This window comes from Oratosquilla oratoria, chromosome 41, assembly GCF_046742065.1.
Source record: "Oratosquilla oratoria isolate Oo_2021 chromosome 41, ASM4674206v1, whole genome shotgun sequence".
Lineage (NCBI taxonomy): Eukaryota > Metazoa > Arthropoda > Malacostraca > Stomatopoda > Squillidae > Oratosquilla > Oratosquilla oratoria.
In genome coordinates this window covers 12,862,638-12,875,137 of record NC_134817.1, presented here as the reverse complement: position 1 = coordinate 12,875,137, position 12,500 = coordinate 12,862,638, and the positions used below count along the sequence as shown (strand labels likewise).

Here is a 12,500-nt window from a genome sequence, read left to right as displayed (position 1 = left end):
TCCCCTTGTACATCTCATCACCTTACTTTTGCCCACATTTATCTTCAGCTTCCTTCTTTCACACACCTTCTCAAACTCTGTCACTAATTTCCTCAGTCCCTCCTCTGATCCTGCTAGAAGCGCAGTGTCGTCAGCAAACAACAACTGGCATATTTCCCACTTTTCTCCATTTTCTTTAACCATCTCCAACCCCTGACCCACTACCCTTGCATTCACCCCTCGCACCACCCCATCCATGTATAGATTGAACAGCCAGGGCGACATAACACATCCCTGACGAAGTCCCACCTTTACCTCAAACCATTCACTCCCTCCATTTCTAATCCTAACACAAGCTCTACTACTCTCGTAAAAACTCTTGACTGCTCTTAACAGCTTTCCTCTTATCCCATATATCTGCAAAACCTCCCACAGTGCCTTCCTGTCTACCCTGTCGTAAGCCTTTTCAAAATCCATAAAAGCCCAAAAAACATCTTTACCTTTTCCTATAGCTTTCTCACATATCTGTCTTACCACAAAAATCTGATCTACACATCCCCTACCTGTCCTAAAACCACACTGTTCCTCACCAATTACTCCCTCTGTTCCTCTTCTAATCCTCTCAATCAAGACCCTCCCATATGCCTTCTCAACTACACTCAACAAGCTGATCCCTCTGAAATTACTACACTCACACTTGTCTCCCTTTCTCTTGTAAAGCGGAACTATACAAGCACTCCTCCAGTCCTCTGGCTCTTCACCCTCTCTTAAACAAACAATAAACAACCTCACCAGCCAGTCCACCATAACTGTACCTCCTTTCTTCAAACATTCTGCATGGCATCCATCCAACCCAGGTGCCTTACCTGCTCTTATCATCTTAACAGCTGCTTTCACTTCATCCTTCCCTATTTCTCCTCCATTTTCCTTACTCATCACTGACATTTTCTTAGCGCTTCCCACTGCAACTACCTTTCCCTCCCTATCCTCCTTCACATTTAGCAACTCCCTAAAATGCTCTGCCCACCTTCCTCTCTCTGCCCTCTCTTCCATTATGATCTCTCCATCTGCACATTTTACCTTTTCTTCTCTATTTGATTCGCCTCCTCTTCCTCTTTTAATTTCTTCCCAAAACATCTTTTTATTACTTTCAAAATTTTCTGCCATACTCTTACCCCATTTCACATCTGCTCTACTCCTTGCCTCCTTTATCTTATATATATATATATATATATATATATATATATATATATATATATATATATATATATATATATATATGTATGTATGTGTGTGTGTGTATGATTTTGATATTTATCCTGGGTTATTGATAAGAATTTTTTTCCTTGACAAAATAAAGATAATAAATAAATGAATAAGTAAATAGATTTATGAATAAATAAGAGAGCAAGAAAGAGAAAGAAAGAGTGAGAGAGAGATCCTAAGCATTACCGAGACGTTCATTCCGGCTTCGACCAGTTCGGGAGGGTGGAACGCGCTGTACTGGTCAACGAAGCACTTGCTCCTCTTCTCGTAGGCCTCGACCGTCTCGTCGCTCCACCACTGAACCAGGTTCCCGTGCTTATCGAACTGACGACCTGAGATCGAGAAAAGAGAATGGCTGGTGATTTTTTTTTTTTTTTTTTTTTTTTAATTCTTTTGGGGGTAATGGTTCAATAATCATGTATTTATATATTCATTTGTCTGTTTATTTTTGTGGTTATATTTGGTCTGTTTGCTTACCTATTTAATCATGTATTTATCTATCTATCTGCCTATCTAATCTATCAGATCTAACCAAAGGGTACCTGCAATTACTGATCCTGGAAGACGGACGTCAGAGAGGATTACCTCCCTGACGTCTGTCTTCAGAACCTGTGAGCAACCTCAGCTCCTTCAGGAGGTACAACCCTGAGGGGTTGACTCTCGGTCTCCGGAATGGATCCAAAATCACTGTCAACTTCGACTACATTTCCTATACATTTTCGCTAAAATTATTAGCTGGGAACATAAAAATCCCAAACTATCTAAACACTAGTTCTAGGTTTCTTCCTAGATTGACCTAGGATCGTTGCCACCCATTGTGGGGCTGCGTTTTTTTAATTTATATATATATATATATATATATATATATATATATATATATATATATATATATATATATATATATATATTGAGGATTCTCCACAAACAAAAGTGTCCTTAAAAATGTAAATCACATTTTTATGTAACATTTACTTTAAAATGTGGTCACCCCTAAAGATTAAATTCTTTATGGTGTTCTCTGAGAAAACCAAAACATCAAACAGCCTCGACTTTTAATACTAAAACAAAACAAAATAATTTTAAATAAAAAAAAATTCAGATACTCCATTCTTTATGCAATGTTCTTCGAATTTTACAACCTGAATATTATTGTCTCACCCATTTTTAGGATGTTTGTTTACGTTCAATTTATCATAGAGAACGGAGCCAGTCAGGAAGGCATCAAAGAAAACTACCTGTATTGTCGAAGCCATGGGTCATCTCATGGCCGATAATAACACCAATTCCACCATAAGTCATGGCTGCCAAACTGTTATGTGCGTAGAACGGGGGCTGTAGAATTCCAGCCAGAATTGCTGTAAGGAAAAAGTAAATTCTGATATAAATATGAATATGTTTATAGTTATGTAAATCAAGGAGGAATTAATGGACAGAAAATGACGTTAGTGCAACTCGCAAAGCACTTTTTTCTTGATTATTGGGAACGAATAGATACATTCGATTTAGTTTTATGATATTATTTTTTCCAGAACTTTTCTCTGACAATGGTTTGGTGATTTGTTTGTGTGTAAATTACATGTGAATGATTCAGTGGGTTCATTTTTATCAAAATAATTTTCTAATACTTAGGAAATGTCCTCTGGCATTATAAGCGGTGTCGAAACATTTTTGTTCGACAGATCCAAAACTTATCCCAGCCGTGATAACAAACATTTATCTGATTATTGTTATCTTGTTCATTACACTACACCAACAAATCGTGTGTGTAATAATAATAATAATAATAATAATAATAATAATAATAATAAGTTTATTTGGTGTTGAATCAATACACATGAAGTGCAGATAATGAAAAGAACAGTTTGAAATAACAATTACAATTGCCGAGGATAACACAAAAAAGCATAAAAGCTTATTTCCATTGTGTCATTCACAATGGTCTTTGGATCATATGTTGGACTCATGATCTACAGCTATTTCCCTCGCGGAAGAGAGCTCAGAGTTCGTATATGACCCATCTATGGGTAATGCTGTGACCTTACACACACACACACACACACACACACACACACACACACACACACACACACACACACACACACACACACACACACACACACACACACACGCCCAACTCCCCGCCCACGAGAGTTGGAGTAACAACCCGCATCGCAGAGATACTAAAATTATTTCAGCCCTGGGCGGGATTTGGGTTGAAATAATTTCAGTATCTGTGTGTGTGTGTGTGTGCGCGCGCGCGTGCCAGACAGATGAAATGAATAAAATACATGTGAATAAAACGATATTTTTTTTCTATAAAAATAATAAGATAAGATAATCACAAGACCCTGTTACGACGCCCGCCTAAGACTACAACATCCCTACAAGTAGTCATGCCACTTACTGATGGAGTTGTAGAGCGGGATGTAGAAAGCATTGACCACCGTTGGAGGAAGCACAAACCTGTTGGAGGAGGCCGAGGAAGAGAGAAGATATTTATTATACCATTTCTATTTACAGAGACAATCGTACGATAAATATTGCATCATTGTCCATGAACCAATTCTGAATGAACCAGAGAGTATCATTTAGGAAGGAAGTTCAGGAACCTGAGCTCATCATGGGGTCACGACCGATGGGGACCCCGTTCAAGCCATGGCCCTGACCCCTAACTGCATAATAATGAACTTAGAGGATACCTAGACTCAAGATCTAGACATGCATATTGGCCACAGCTCAGTCTAAAACATGCATGGTCAGGTTGCTGAGGGGAGATGGGTTGGGGTGTTAAATAGGATGTAGGGTGGGAGTTGTCACCCTAGGGTCCACAGGGCCCTTAAGGCCACGTCACACTACGTGTCTTTTGACTCAGGGTGACCTGGAGCGGGGGGTGAAAAGCGCGCGTCTTTTGCCCGTCCTGTGTTCAAACGGTGACCCACTGCCGTGGATGAAAGACGCACGCTACTCAGTTCATCCCTGACATTTCTCTCCATACACTGGTCACAGGCACACGTTATCCTTGTACAGTTCTATCAGTTCAATAACGTCCTCACGACGCCAGTGGAGCTGAGACTTCTGGGATATCTTAAGCGAGGCGGTTTGGTGGATCTCCTGTTTCGCCTCACCAATCCATCACTGCTGGGAGGACAGTGGCGCGAGGCAAGTGCCCCGCGCGCCTCAATTTGAGTGTGTTGCGGGGACCGCCAAGGTCGGTTTCTAACGATTTGACGCGTAGTGTGACGGGGCCTATAGGGAGCCACAGAGTGTCACTAAAGGGGCCACATACCCAAAACTAGTGTGAGTTAGTAGATGCAGTGCGATTCAAGTTAGTGATGACACGGTTGCAAGGAGACTAAGGAACAGCAATCCATAAAAATGGAGGATACCTGGGGATAAGTTGAGAACTGCTAGTGTAGGGCCACTACTCACGTGCTCTCTGGCGCCGTCTTGTAGCTGGACAGGCTGATGAAGCTGATGAAGCTCCCGAGGCGGACCAAGTTGCCGAAATGGTCCTTCCTGTTGATCACCAGCTGGGAAGGGGAGAGCAAAATTGACAGGAGGTCAAGTGGAAGCAACAGTGGCAACAAGATGTGATGTGTCTGGCGGACTCTCTCTCTCTCTCTCTCTCTCTCTCTCTCTCTCTCTCTCTCTCTCTCTCTCTCTCTCTCTGTGACTTACCCCTTCATATCCGTTTGTGAGTTCAACGTCATCCATTATCCAGTCCGGATAAGCGGCAAAAGGCTCAATGGCTTGCAGCTTTTCTTTGGCGTAGACTGAAAAGATAAAATAAGATAAAAACATAAAAAAAGAAACGGAGGGATTTGAGAACACCGCTACATAGCCTCAGTATCAAACATTTCAAGACTATTAGGCCCCGTAACTAGTACTGATGGAATAGTCCAACTGTTGGTAGTTTATAGGGGAATGGTAGACATAGTGATAGCAAAGAAAAACAAAAAGGTGAGGAGCGTACTACGCCAGGAGGCGCTGAGTAGCTGCGGCCGAAGTCGTCACCTTTGCCTATTTTATGCGTTTTAGGGGACTGTTGGGAATCAGAGAGGAGTGCGGGATTCGAACCGGCACATAGGTATTGGTAATGGTACTGATGTGGGTGTTAGTGCCGACGGTGTGTTAGTGGGCCAAGTTAGTGACACTATGTTAGTGACACTAAATCCTGTTTGTGGTGATGGAAGTTAGATAACTTTATGGACTGGAATGACAGGTGGTAAATGACATGGAACTGCCTAGTGTAGGCCTTATGGTCTTTTGCAGTCTCATCCATTTTTATGATCTTAAGTCCCACTATTGATAGGTAGGCAGACGATAATGTAACTACCTTTGTTGAGCTGTTGATAGGTAGATAGGCGATAGTATAACTATCTTTGATGGACTAAGGATAGGTAGATAGGCGATAGCATAACTACCTTTGTTAGACTATTGATAGGTAGATAGGCGACAATATAACTATCTTTGTTGGACTATTGATAGGTAGATAGGCGATAGTATAACTACCTTTGTTGTAGACATCCATCCAATTGGTCTTGCTGATCAACATCCGGAAGGCGTAACGGATGTCCTCGATAACCTCTTCGATCTGAGGTCAAGAAAGAGAATGAATATCAGGTCACCAACGGTCATTCATCACGCGTTTAACCTTGGGGTGGATTTTGAACGTTGATGTACTCATTGATGACAGACGATTTTATTCAGTTGAGAGACGGACTCAGAGCGAGATGGGGTCTCGGTCGGGTGAGACCTCGTACCGATGAAGGTCCGTCTTAGATCTGAATAAAATTGTCTGAAGCTAGATGTTTTTTTTTTTTTGTTTTTTTTTTTTTTTTTTACTTTTACTTTACTATAATGGTCGCAGCGGTGACTACTTAGAGGTTTATCAGTACTACTTTTCTTGTGTTTTAATGTGTTTTACTCGAATTATATGTGATAAACAATTGCAATATATCTTTCCCATTTGTACAAATATCTCGTGATGGCCAAAATCTTGAATGACCCAAAATGAAAAAAATTATTCGTTCTTTGTTGAGGTCTGATTTCCTGTGCCATTGTGACTCTGAGAGATGTGCACAAACGAGCACATTAGCACACCAATTACAAGTCCCCCGACACCTCTATATATGGAGAAAAATGAGAGGAATTAATTCACAAGAAAAAATATGTACAGATTTGGGTAGCAGGGTTGTAGCTGGTAAAGCACGTCCGTGTAGGACACATTCAAGGACACGGGTGGGGAGTGCACATTGAGGTAAGACACATTCGGATAGGACACTTGAGAATCACATATACAAGGAGGACAATTAAGACATAGTGAAATAGGGCACGTTCAAAGAAGACAAAAATCAGATGCGTGCAAAGGCAGTTAAGACACACGTCTTAAAGGTGATATTTGCCCGGTGCGATTATTTATCACTCAACGATGATCGGTCATGGCCCAACGATGATCGTCAAACGATTGTCTAGAACCCTAGAACACTGATTTTTTTTTTTTTTTTTTTTTTTTGAATGATGGGGCTAATTTGCTTCGAGCTGCGAAATACGAGGCTGATCAGTTCGAACCTACTAACGCGTTTACGCAAATAGGATGCCAGTTAGTAGGATGCGTGTCGTCACCCTTTAGACCAGCGTTTCTCAACCAGGGTTCCCCAGAACCCTAAGGTTCCGGAAAAGGTCCCTAAGGGTTCCGCGAGAACAAGTGAGATAAGCTAATGCACTTTTGATTTTTTATTTAATTTCATATACGTAATATAATTAAACACGCACGACATATTCTTGGTTATTGTAATAATGTAATATAGACATCATCCTATCTAACCTATTATTACGATGAAAATAAAATGAGAAAAATAATTTTTTTTTTTTTTTTTTTTTTTTTTTTTCGCAGGGATTCCTTGAGACATGCAATTTATCTTAAAGGTTACGCAAGGGTAAAAAGGTTGAGAAACGCTGCTTTAGACGCTTACAACCACCCCACCTTTGGACCACAGGAGACGAATCACACGTAAAAAAAAAAAAAAAAAAAGAGACATTTCCTCCTGACCTCAGGTCGAGCTGTTTCCGGGAAGAACATGTCGATGTAGTCTCGGGAGACGGCTAAGCCCATGTCGATGTTGGTCTGCTGGACGCAGAAGGAGGTCCGGTCATCGAAGAGACTCACGCCGACGAGGGCCTTGTAGAAGTCGTCCGTGAGGTTCCTCATGGCGTAAGTCGTCTCGCTGGCCATGTCGCTTACCCACGTCCATCCCAGGTAGTTCGCTGGGGGACAGGGGGGAGGCGGGGGGAGGGGGAGAGAAGGTTAATGTCCTGTTCAGACTAGCGGTTTCAATCACCGCGGTTTGAACTGTGGCGGTTCATTTACAGTGTAAGTCAACGGACCCGTTCACACACATCCGCGGTTTCCGCGCGGTTCAGATCGCTAGTGTGAGCAGGGCCTATAACTGGTGACAATACACTTGGAAGTAACCATGCAAATACGCTATCTATTGTTATTATGTTAATACAATTTCATCCAGAGAAAATAACTTTGATTAAGAGGGAATTATTGTATAAGTAAATATATTAAGTCCTTAACAACTTAAGACATATTTTGGGAATTTCTACATATTGCGGACAAAGTTTTTGGTATCCGCAAAGTTGTGGAAATTATCCACAAATATGCGAAAACCGTCCGCACGTTTGCGACACTGTCCGCAAAATTGCGTAAAATGACTAGCATTTATAACAAGTACAGCAAATGTTGCGTAATACTAGCCATGCTAACTATTTCTATATTTGTTCACATATCAGTCTAGTACCATGGGCTCATACACCAGTTCCATTTACTTACTGGAGTAGAAGCACCTCCCAGCTAAATAAAATTATTTGGTATTAAGTTGCATTAATCCACAACAGGATAATTGAATTTTATTTTAAGCCTTTGAGGTATAAAGGCTTCTTCGAGCTGAATGAAATCGTCTGGTATTAGCCAGAATATAATCTTTAAATCTATAATCTATGAAACGACAACCCCTAAATGGATTAACGCTAAGAATAGCAACATCGTAGATTATGATATCGCTAATGCCAAGGTTTCCCAAAATGTCTCTTTCTTTCTACCTTTTTTTTTTCTTTTTCCTCGCCCCTTTCTCTCTTTCCCTCTGATTTCTTCCCTCCCTCTCTACTTCCCTTCCTTTCCTCCCTCATCCCTTCCTTCCCTCCCTTCCTCTGTCCTCCAGTCACTCGCCAACAGTTTTCTTTTTACCTCTCTCCCTCTTAACATTCCTTTCTCCTTTTTCCTCTCCCTCCCTCCCTCCCTTATTTTCTTCTATCTTCCCTCCCTTCTCTCCCTCCCTCCTCCCTCCTCCTTCTTTCTATCTGTCCGTCTCCTCTTCTTATCCCTCCCATTCCCTCTCCCTCCTTCCTTCCCTTCCTTTCCTCCCTCCTTCCTTCCCTTCCTTTCCTCCCTCCTCCCTCCCGTCCCATTCTCTCTCCTACAGTCACTCACCAACGGTTTTCTTGGGCGTTTTGGCCAGGATGTCTCCGAGAGCGGCGAAGTAGGTCGGGTAGGAGTCGAGGCCCAGAGGTTCCTGTGCCGTCACCTTGACTCCCGTGTTGGTGAAGAGGAGCTTGAAGTACGTCAGCCAGTTCAGCTGTTGGAGGAGGAGGAGGAGATGTCGAGGTCGGGGACTTCGAGGAGGAGGAGGAGGAGGAGGAGGATGTGATCGTGGTAGTGGTAATGTTGATCAAAAGAAACACCAGGACGGAGTTTTTATTAGAACGACTTTTAGCTTGTTTCAGTTTCATCAACCGGAACGTCGTATTAATTAAGGCTCTCCGTCCTCACAAAGTGATAATGTTGGTGGTGCTTGTGATAGTGATCGTGGTTGTTTTCGTAATAGTGCTGGTAATAGTAATGGTAGCCGTAAACGTAGTTTTGTATGATTGTGGTGATGGTGGAAGGGAAGAAAGAAGTGGTGGAATTGGTTGTAGTTATGCGATGATGGTGTTGGTGGTGATATTATTAAATGGGGACAGAGGTAGTGACTGATTTGGATGAGTTGGTGATGTGCATATCGCTAGGGTTATCATTCATACGCATTGAGTTCTTGGCACCCAAGGCGATGACGTCATCAGTGCCACATCAGTGCCACTTAACAACGTCGTCCTTGAGACGACGCAGAGCAAGATTCGTCGGCCTCTCAGTGAGAGCTGACTCTGAGAGTTACTCTCACGAGAGTATTTAATAAGAATTACTCGTACAACCCCACTCTATTGGAAGTATTTCGTAGGATTCATTCATGCAAGCCACTCACGTGAGAATTACTCACGTATCACTCTCACAATAATCAAAAACTTGTGAGAGTTACTCATTCAAGCTACGATCATAAGCTCCTACCTCGTGAGTGTTATTTTCGTGAGAGTCAGTTGTGAGAGTTACTTGCATTGCCTATGTCCCTACTCAAGGAGGGTCAGTGAACGTCATAATAGCAAATAGCAGCTAGTGAGAGTTATTTTGATGACACTAATTTGCGCGATGAACTCGTAGTGTAAACACTCACTCCCAACATTGATCTACAATGTTCTAGTTGTTCACAAATTGTTCACAAGTTGTCCGTGCCACTTTCACTAATATATAACGGCACACCAGTAAAGAGTATTGAACACACAAGTTTTCTGGAGTCAGTAATATCAAGAATTCGGGTTGCACCCCTACGGACGAAAGTCACATAGCATTCTTTTATGATTGTAGATTTCTCTACTCGAAGAAGGATGCTGATCACATTTAACTTCGACGAGTTTTGAAATTTATATAAATATTTTTGGTCACCCCCTCTCTCTCTCTCTCTCTCTCTCTCTCTCTCTCTCTCTCTCTCTCTCTCTCTCTCTCTCTCTCTCTCTCTCTCTCTCTCTCTCTCTCTCTCTCTCTCCTAGAAAGGGTTAACTTTGTTAAAAAAAAATTATTGAAAGATAACCCATAGATCCATCACCCTCCCGCTGTGGGTGTGTCGTCTTTATAGAATCATTCCGATTCCTCAACCCACTGATCTGCATTGAGTCTGAGACCAAGGCTCCTTCGTTCTCTCTGCGAGGATCAAGACAAAGGGAAGAAAGAGTACGTCCTTGACGTGTCAGTGTATGATTGGGCATTCTATTTTAGAATTATTGCTTCGACGAACTCCTTAGAGCGTCACGAGAAAGAAAGAAGAAAATAGACACAAGTCCTTCGGCGCGGCTTGCTTGCAGCCTCAGCCAGACCTTGTCCTAAATACATAAATGGATGTTTATATAGGAATACTCACATACATGCGCGCGCACACACACACACACACACACACACACACACACACACACACACACACACACACACACACACACACACACACACAGCAGACGGTAATTTCAGTTTTATTTTTTTTCTATGAGGTTTTGATATCTATATTTTTGTCACCATTTTCTCCCTCTCTCTCCTCTCTCCGTCTCTCTCTTTCTCTCTCTCTCTCTGTAGAATGGAATTACTGCTGTGAAGTACGGTATGTGTGATAGCATTTAGTGTTGGAATGTGACAGCGATGATGATGACGATGACAATGGTAACCACATCTATGACTAATTTTTTTTTTTTTTTTTTTTTTTTTTTTTAGTCGCCTTTATGATTCAATGTACACATCGGTGAGTACCTCAGAGGCACAGTACCTGACCAGGAGACGTAGCGTCTGTGAAGGTCTGCAGCTCCTCGATGGTCGTGGCGATGTACGCGGCTGTCTGGTTGTAGTACGGGACCTGGCTCACCGCCGCCTAGTAAGGATGACAAAGGTTTACAAAGGAAGAGGAGACCCATCTAGTCCATAACTAGATCGGATGCTAGGAATAGGTAGTAACACGAAGAAATGAATAAACAAAAGAACCAAATAGGCATTACAAAAAGTTGTTTGGGTGTTTATATAAATGAATCTTAAAACTAAATCCAGAACGAGGAAGAAAAAGACCCAAATGAGAGCCTTACTAAGGCCCAGCAGCTCTATTAAAAGACCTAAACGAGAGGCTTACTAAGGCCCAACAGGTCTATAGAAAGACCTAAACGAGAGCCTTACTAAGGCCAAACAGGTCTATAGAAAGACCTAAGCAAGAGCCTTACTAAGGCCCAACAGGTCTATAGAAAGACCTAAACGAGAGCCTTACTAAGGCCAAACAGCTCTATAGAAAGACCTAAGCAAGAGCCTTACTAAGGCCCAAGACCTCTCTAATCGAAGGACTAAAACTAAGGGCGTTCTTGGCCCAAGAAGGGCTCTGTCGACAAAGGGCAGGGATGAGATAAGGACCCGCCAGAACTGATGACAGTGAGGCCTTCAATTCTGAGTACTACAGTTGGTGATATTTTCTAGGAAGGTAAAGCGTCGACTTGGCTCTCGCATATCTGAAGGCTCGTTAACACGGGGCTAGTTTAGTAGCCGCTAGTGCTAGTTGCAAGTTAACTTACCTATCGGCTAGTAAGTGTTGACACTAAGATAGTTTGGAGGCAAGTTGACTAATTTTCCGTTGACATTAGGTGAGTAGAAGGCTCGTTTACAAGTCGCTAGCCCTAGCAGCTACTAAACTAGCCCCGTATTGACAACGAGGCTTAACATAAACGAGTCTTTTATGATCTAAGAAGTTCATTCGGTTCATGAAAATCTAGTTTTATCAAACGAATATACAAAAGAAAAAAAATCGCTAGTGTAGTACTTAGGAGTGACGCCACCTAACCTAAGGTGAGGCGCACAGGACACTCACCTTGGCCACCTTCACCTCAAAGGCAATAACATCATCGACCTGTGCGTTGATGTCCTCGTCGGTGACTCCCTCAGTGGCACCTTGGTCATCGCGCATCAGCTTTGCCGCCTCCACCATGTAGGTCTTGTAGGCCTTCATGACTTCGGGGTAGTCCTCAGGGCTCGAAAGGATCTTGTAGTTCAGGAGGTTCCTTCCGTTCGATACCTGACGAAGGCAAAGGAGGAGGGGACGGAAGAGCGATTCTTAATACAGATCCTTTGAAGGAGGTTAAGACTACTGTATGTATATGTGTATGTACAGTCACTCAAAAAAGTATCGGTAAGAAATCGCACGGAAATGGACGTAAGTAAACACTAAAATCTGACACATTGTTCAAAAGACTTAGAAACTGTTGGTACGCCTGTGTATCAATGCGCCAGTGTTTCGCATAGCTTTGTAGTTTACAAATGTGCGTCTTCATTATAGCAGCATTCAGTGAAGACACCTAAAATACTA

At 42.2% G+C, this 12,500-nt stretch overlaps 1 protein-coding gene across 3 annotated transcripts in view; it reads right to left on the bottom strand.

The window, feature by feature from the left end:
* LOC143020975 (neprilysin-1-like) overlaps positions 1 to 12,500 on the bottom strand; it is a 40,582-nt gene that overhangs the window by 7,911 nt on the left and 20,171 nt on the right. For 2 of the 3 annotated variants that reach the window (XM_076178031.1, XM_076178034.1), the window contains exons 10-19: positions 12,006 to 12,209; positions 10,929 to 11,030; positions 8,741 to 8,885; positions 7,298 to 7,512; positions 5,758 to 5,839; positions 4,924 to 5,018; positions 4,675 to 4,775; positions 3,650 to 3,708; positions 2,481 to 2,600; positions 1,432 to 1,577 (exon numbers count right to left, since the gene is read on the bottom strand). In XM_076178031.1, the coding sequence (XP_076034146.1) occupies positions 1,432 to 1,577; positions 2,481 to 2,600; positions 3,650 to 3,708; positions 4,675 to 4,775; positions 4,924 to 5,018; positions 5,758 to 5,839; positions 7,298 to 7,512; positions 8,741 to 8,885; positions 10,929 to 11,030; positions 12,006 to 12,209 (1,269 nt within the window). Of the gene's footprint in view, positions 1 to 1,431; positions 1,578 to 2,480; positions 2,601 to 3,649; positions 3,709 to 4,674; positions 4,776 to 4,923; positions 5,019 to 5,757; positions 5,840 to 7,293; positions 7,513 to 8,740; positions 8,886 to 10,928; positions 11,031 to 12,005; positions 12,210 to 12,500 lie in introns of all 3 variants that reach the window. The other variant, XM_076178033.1, reaches the window with a different exon arrangement.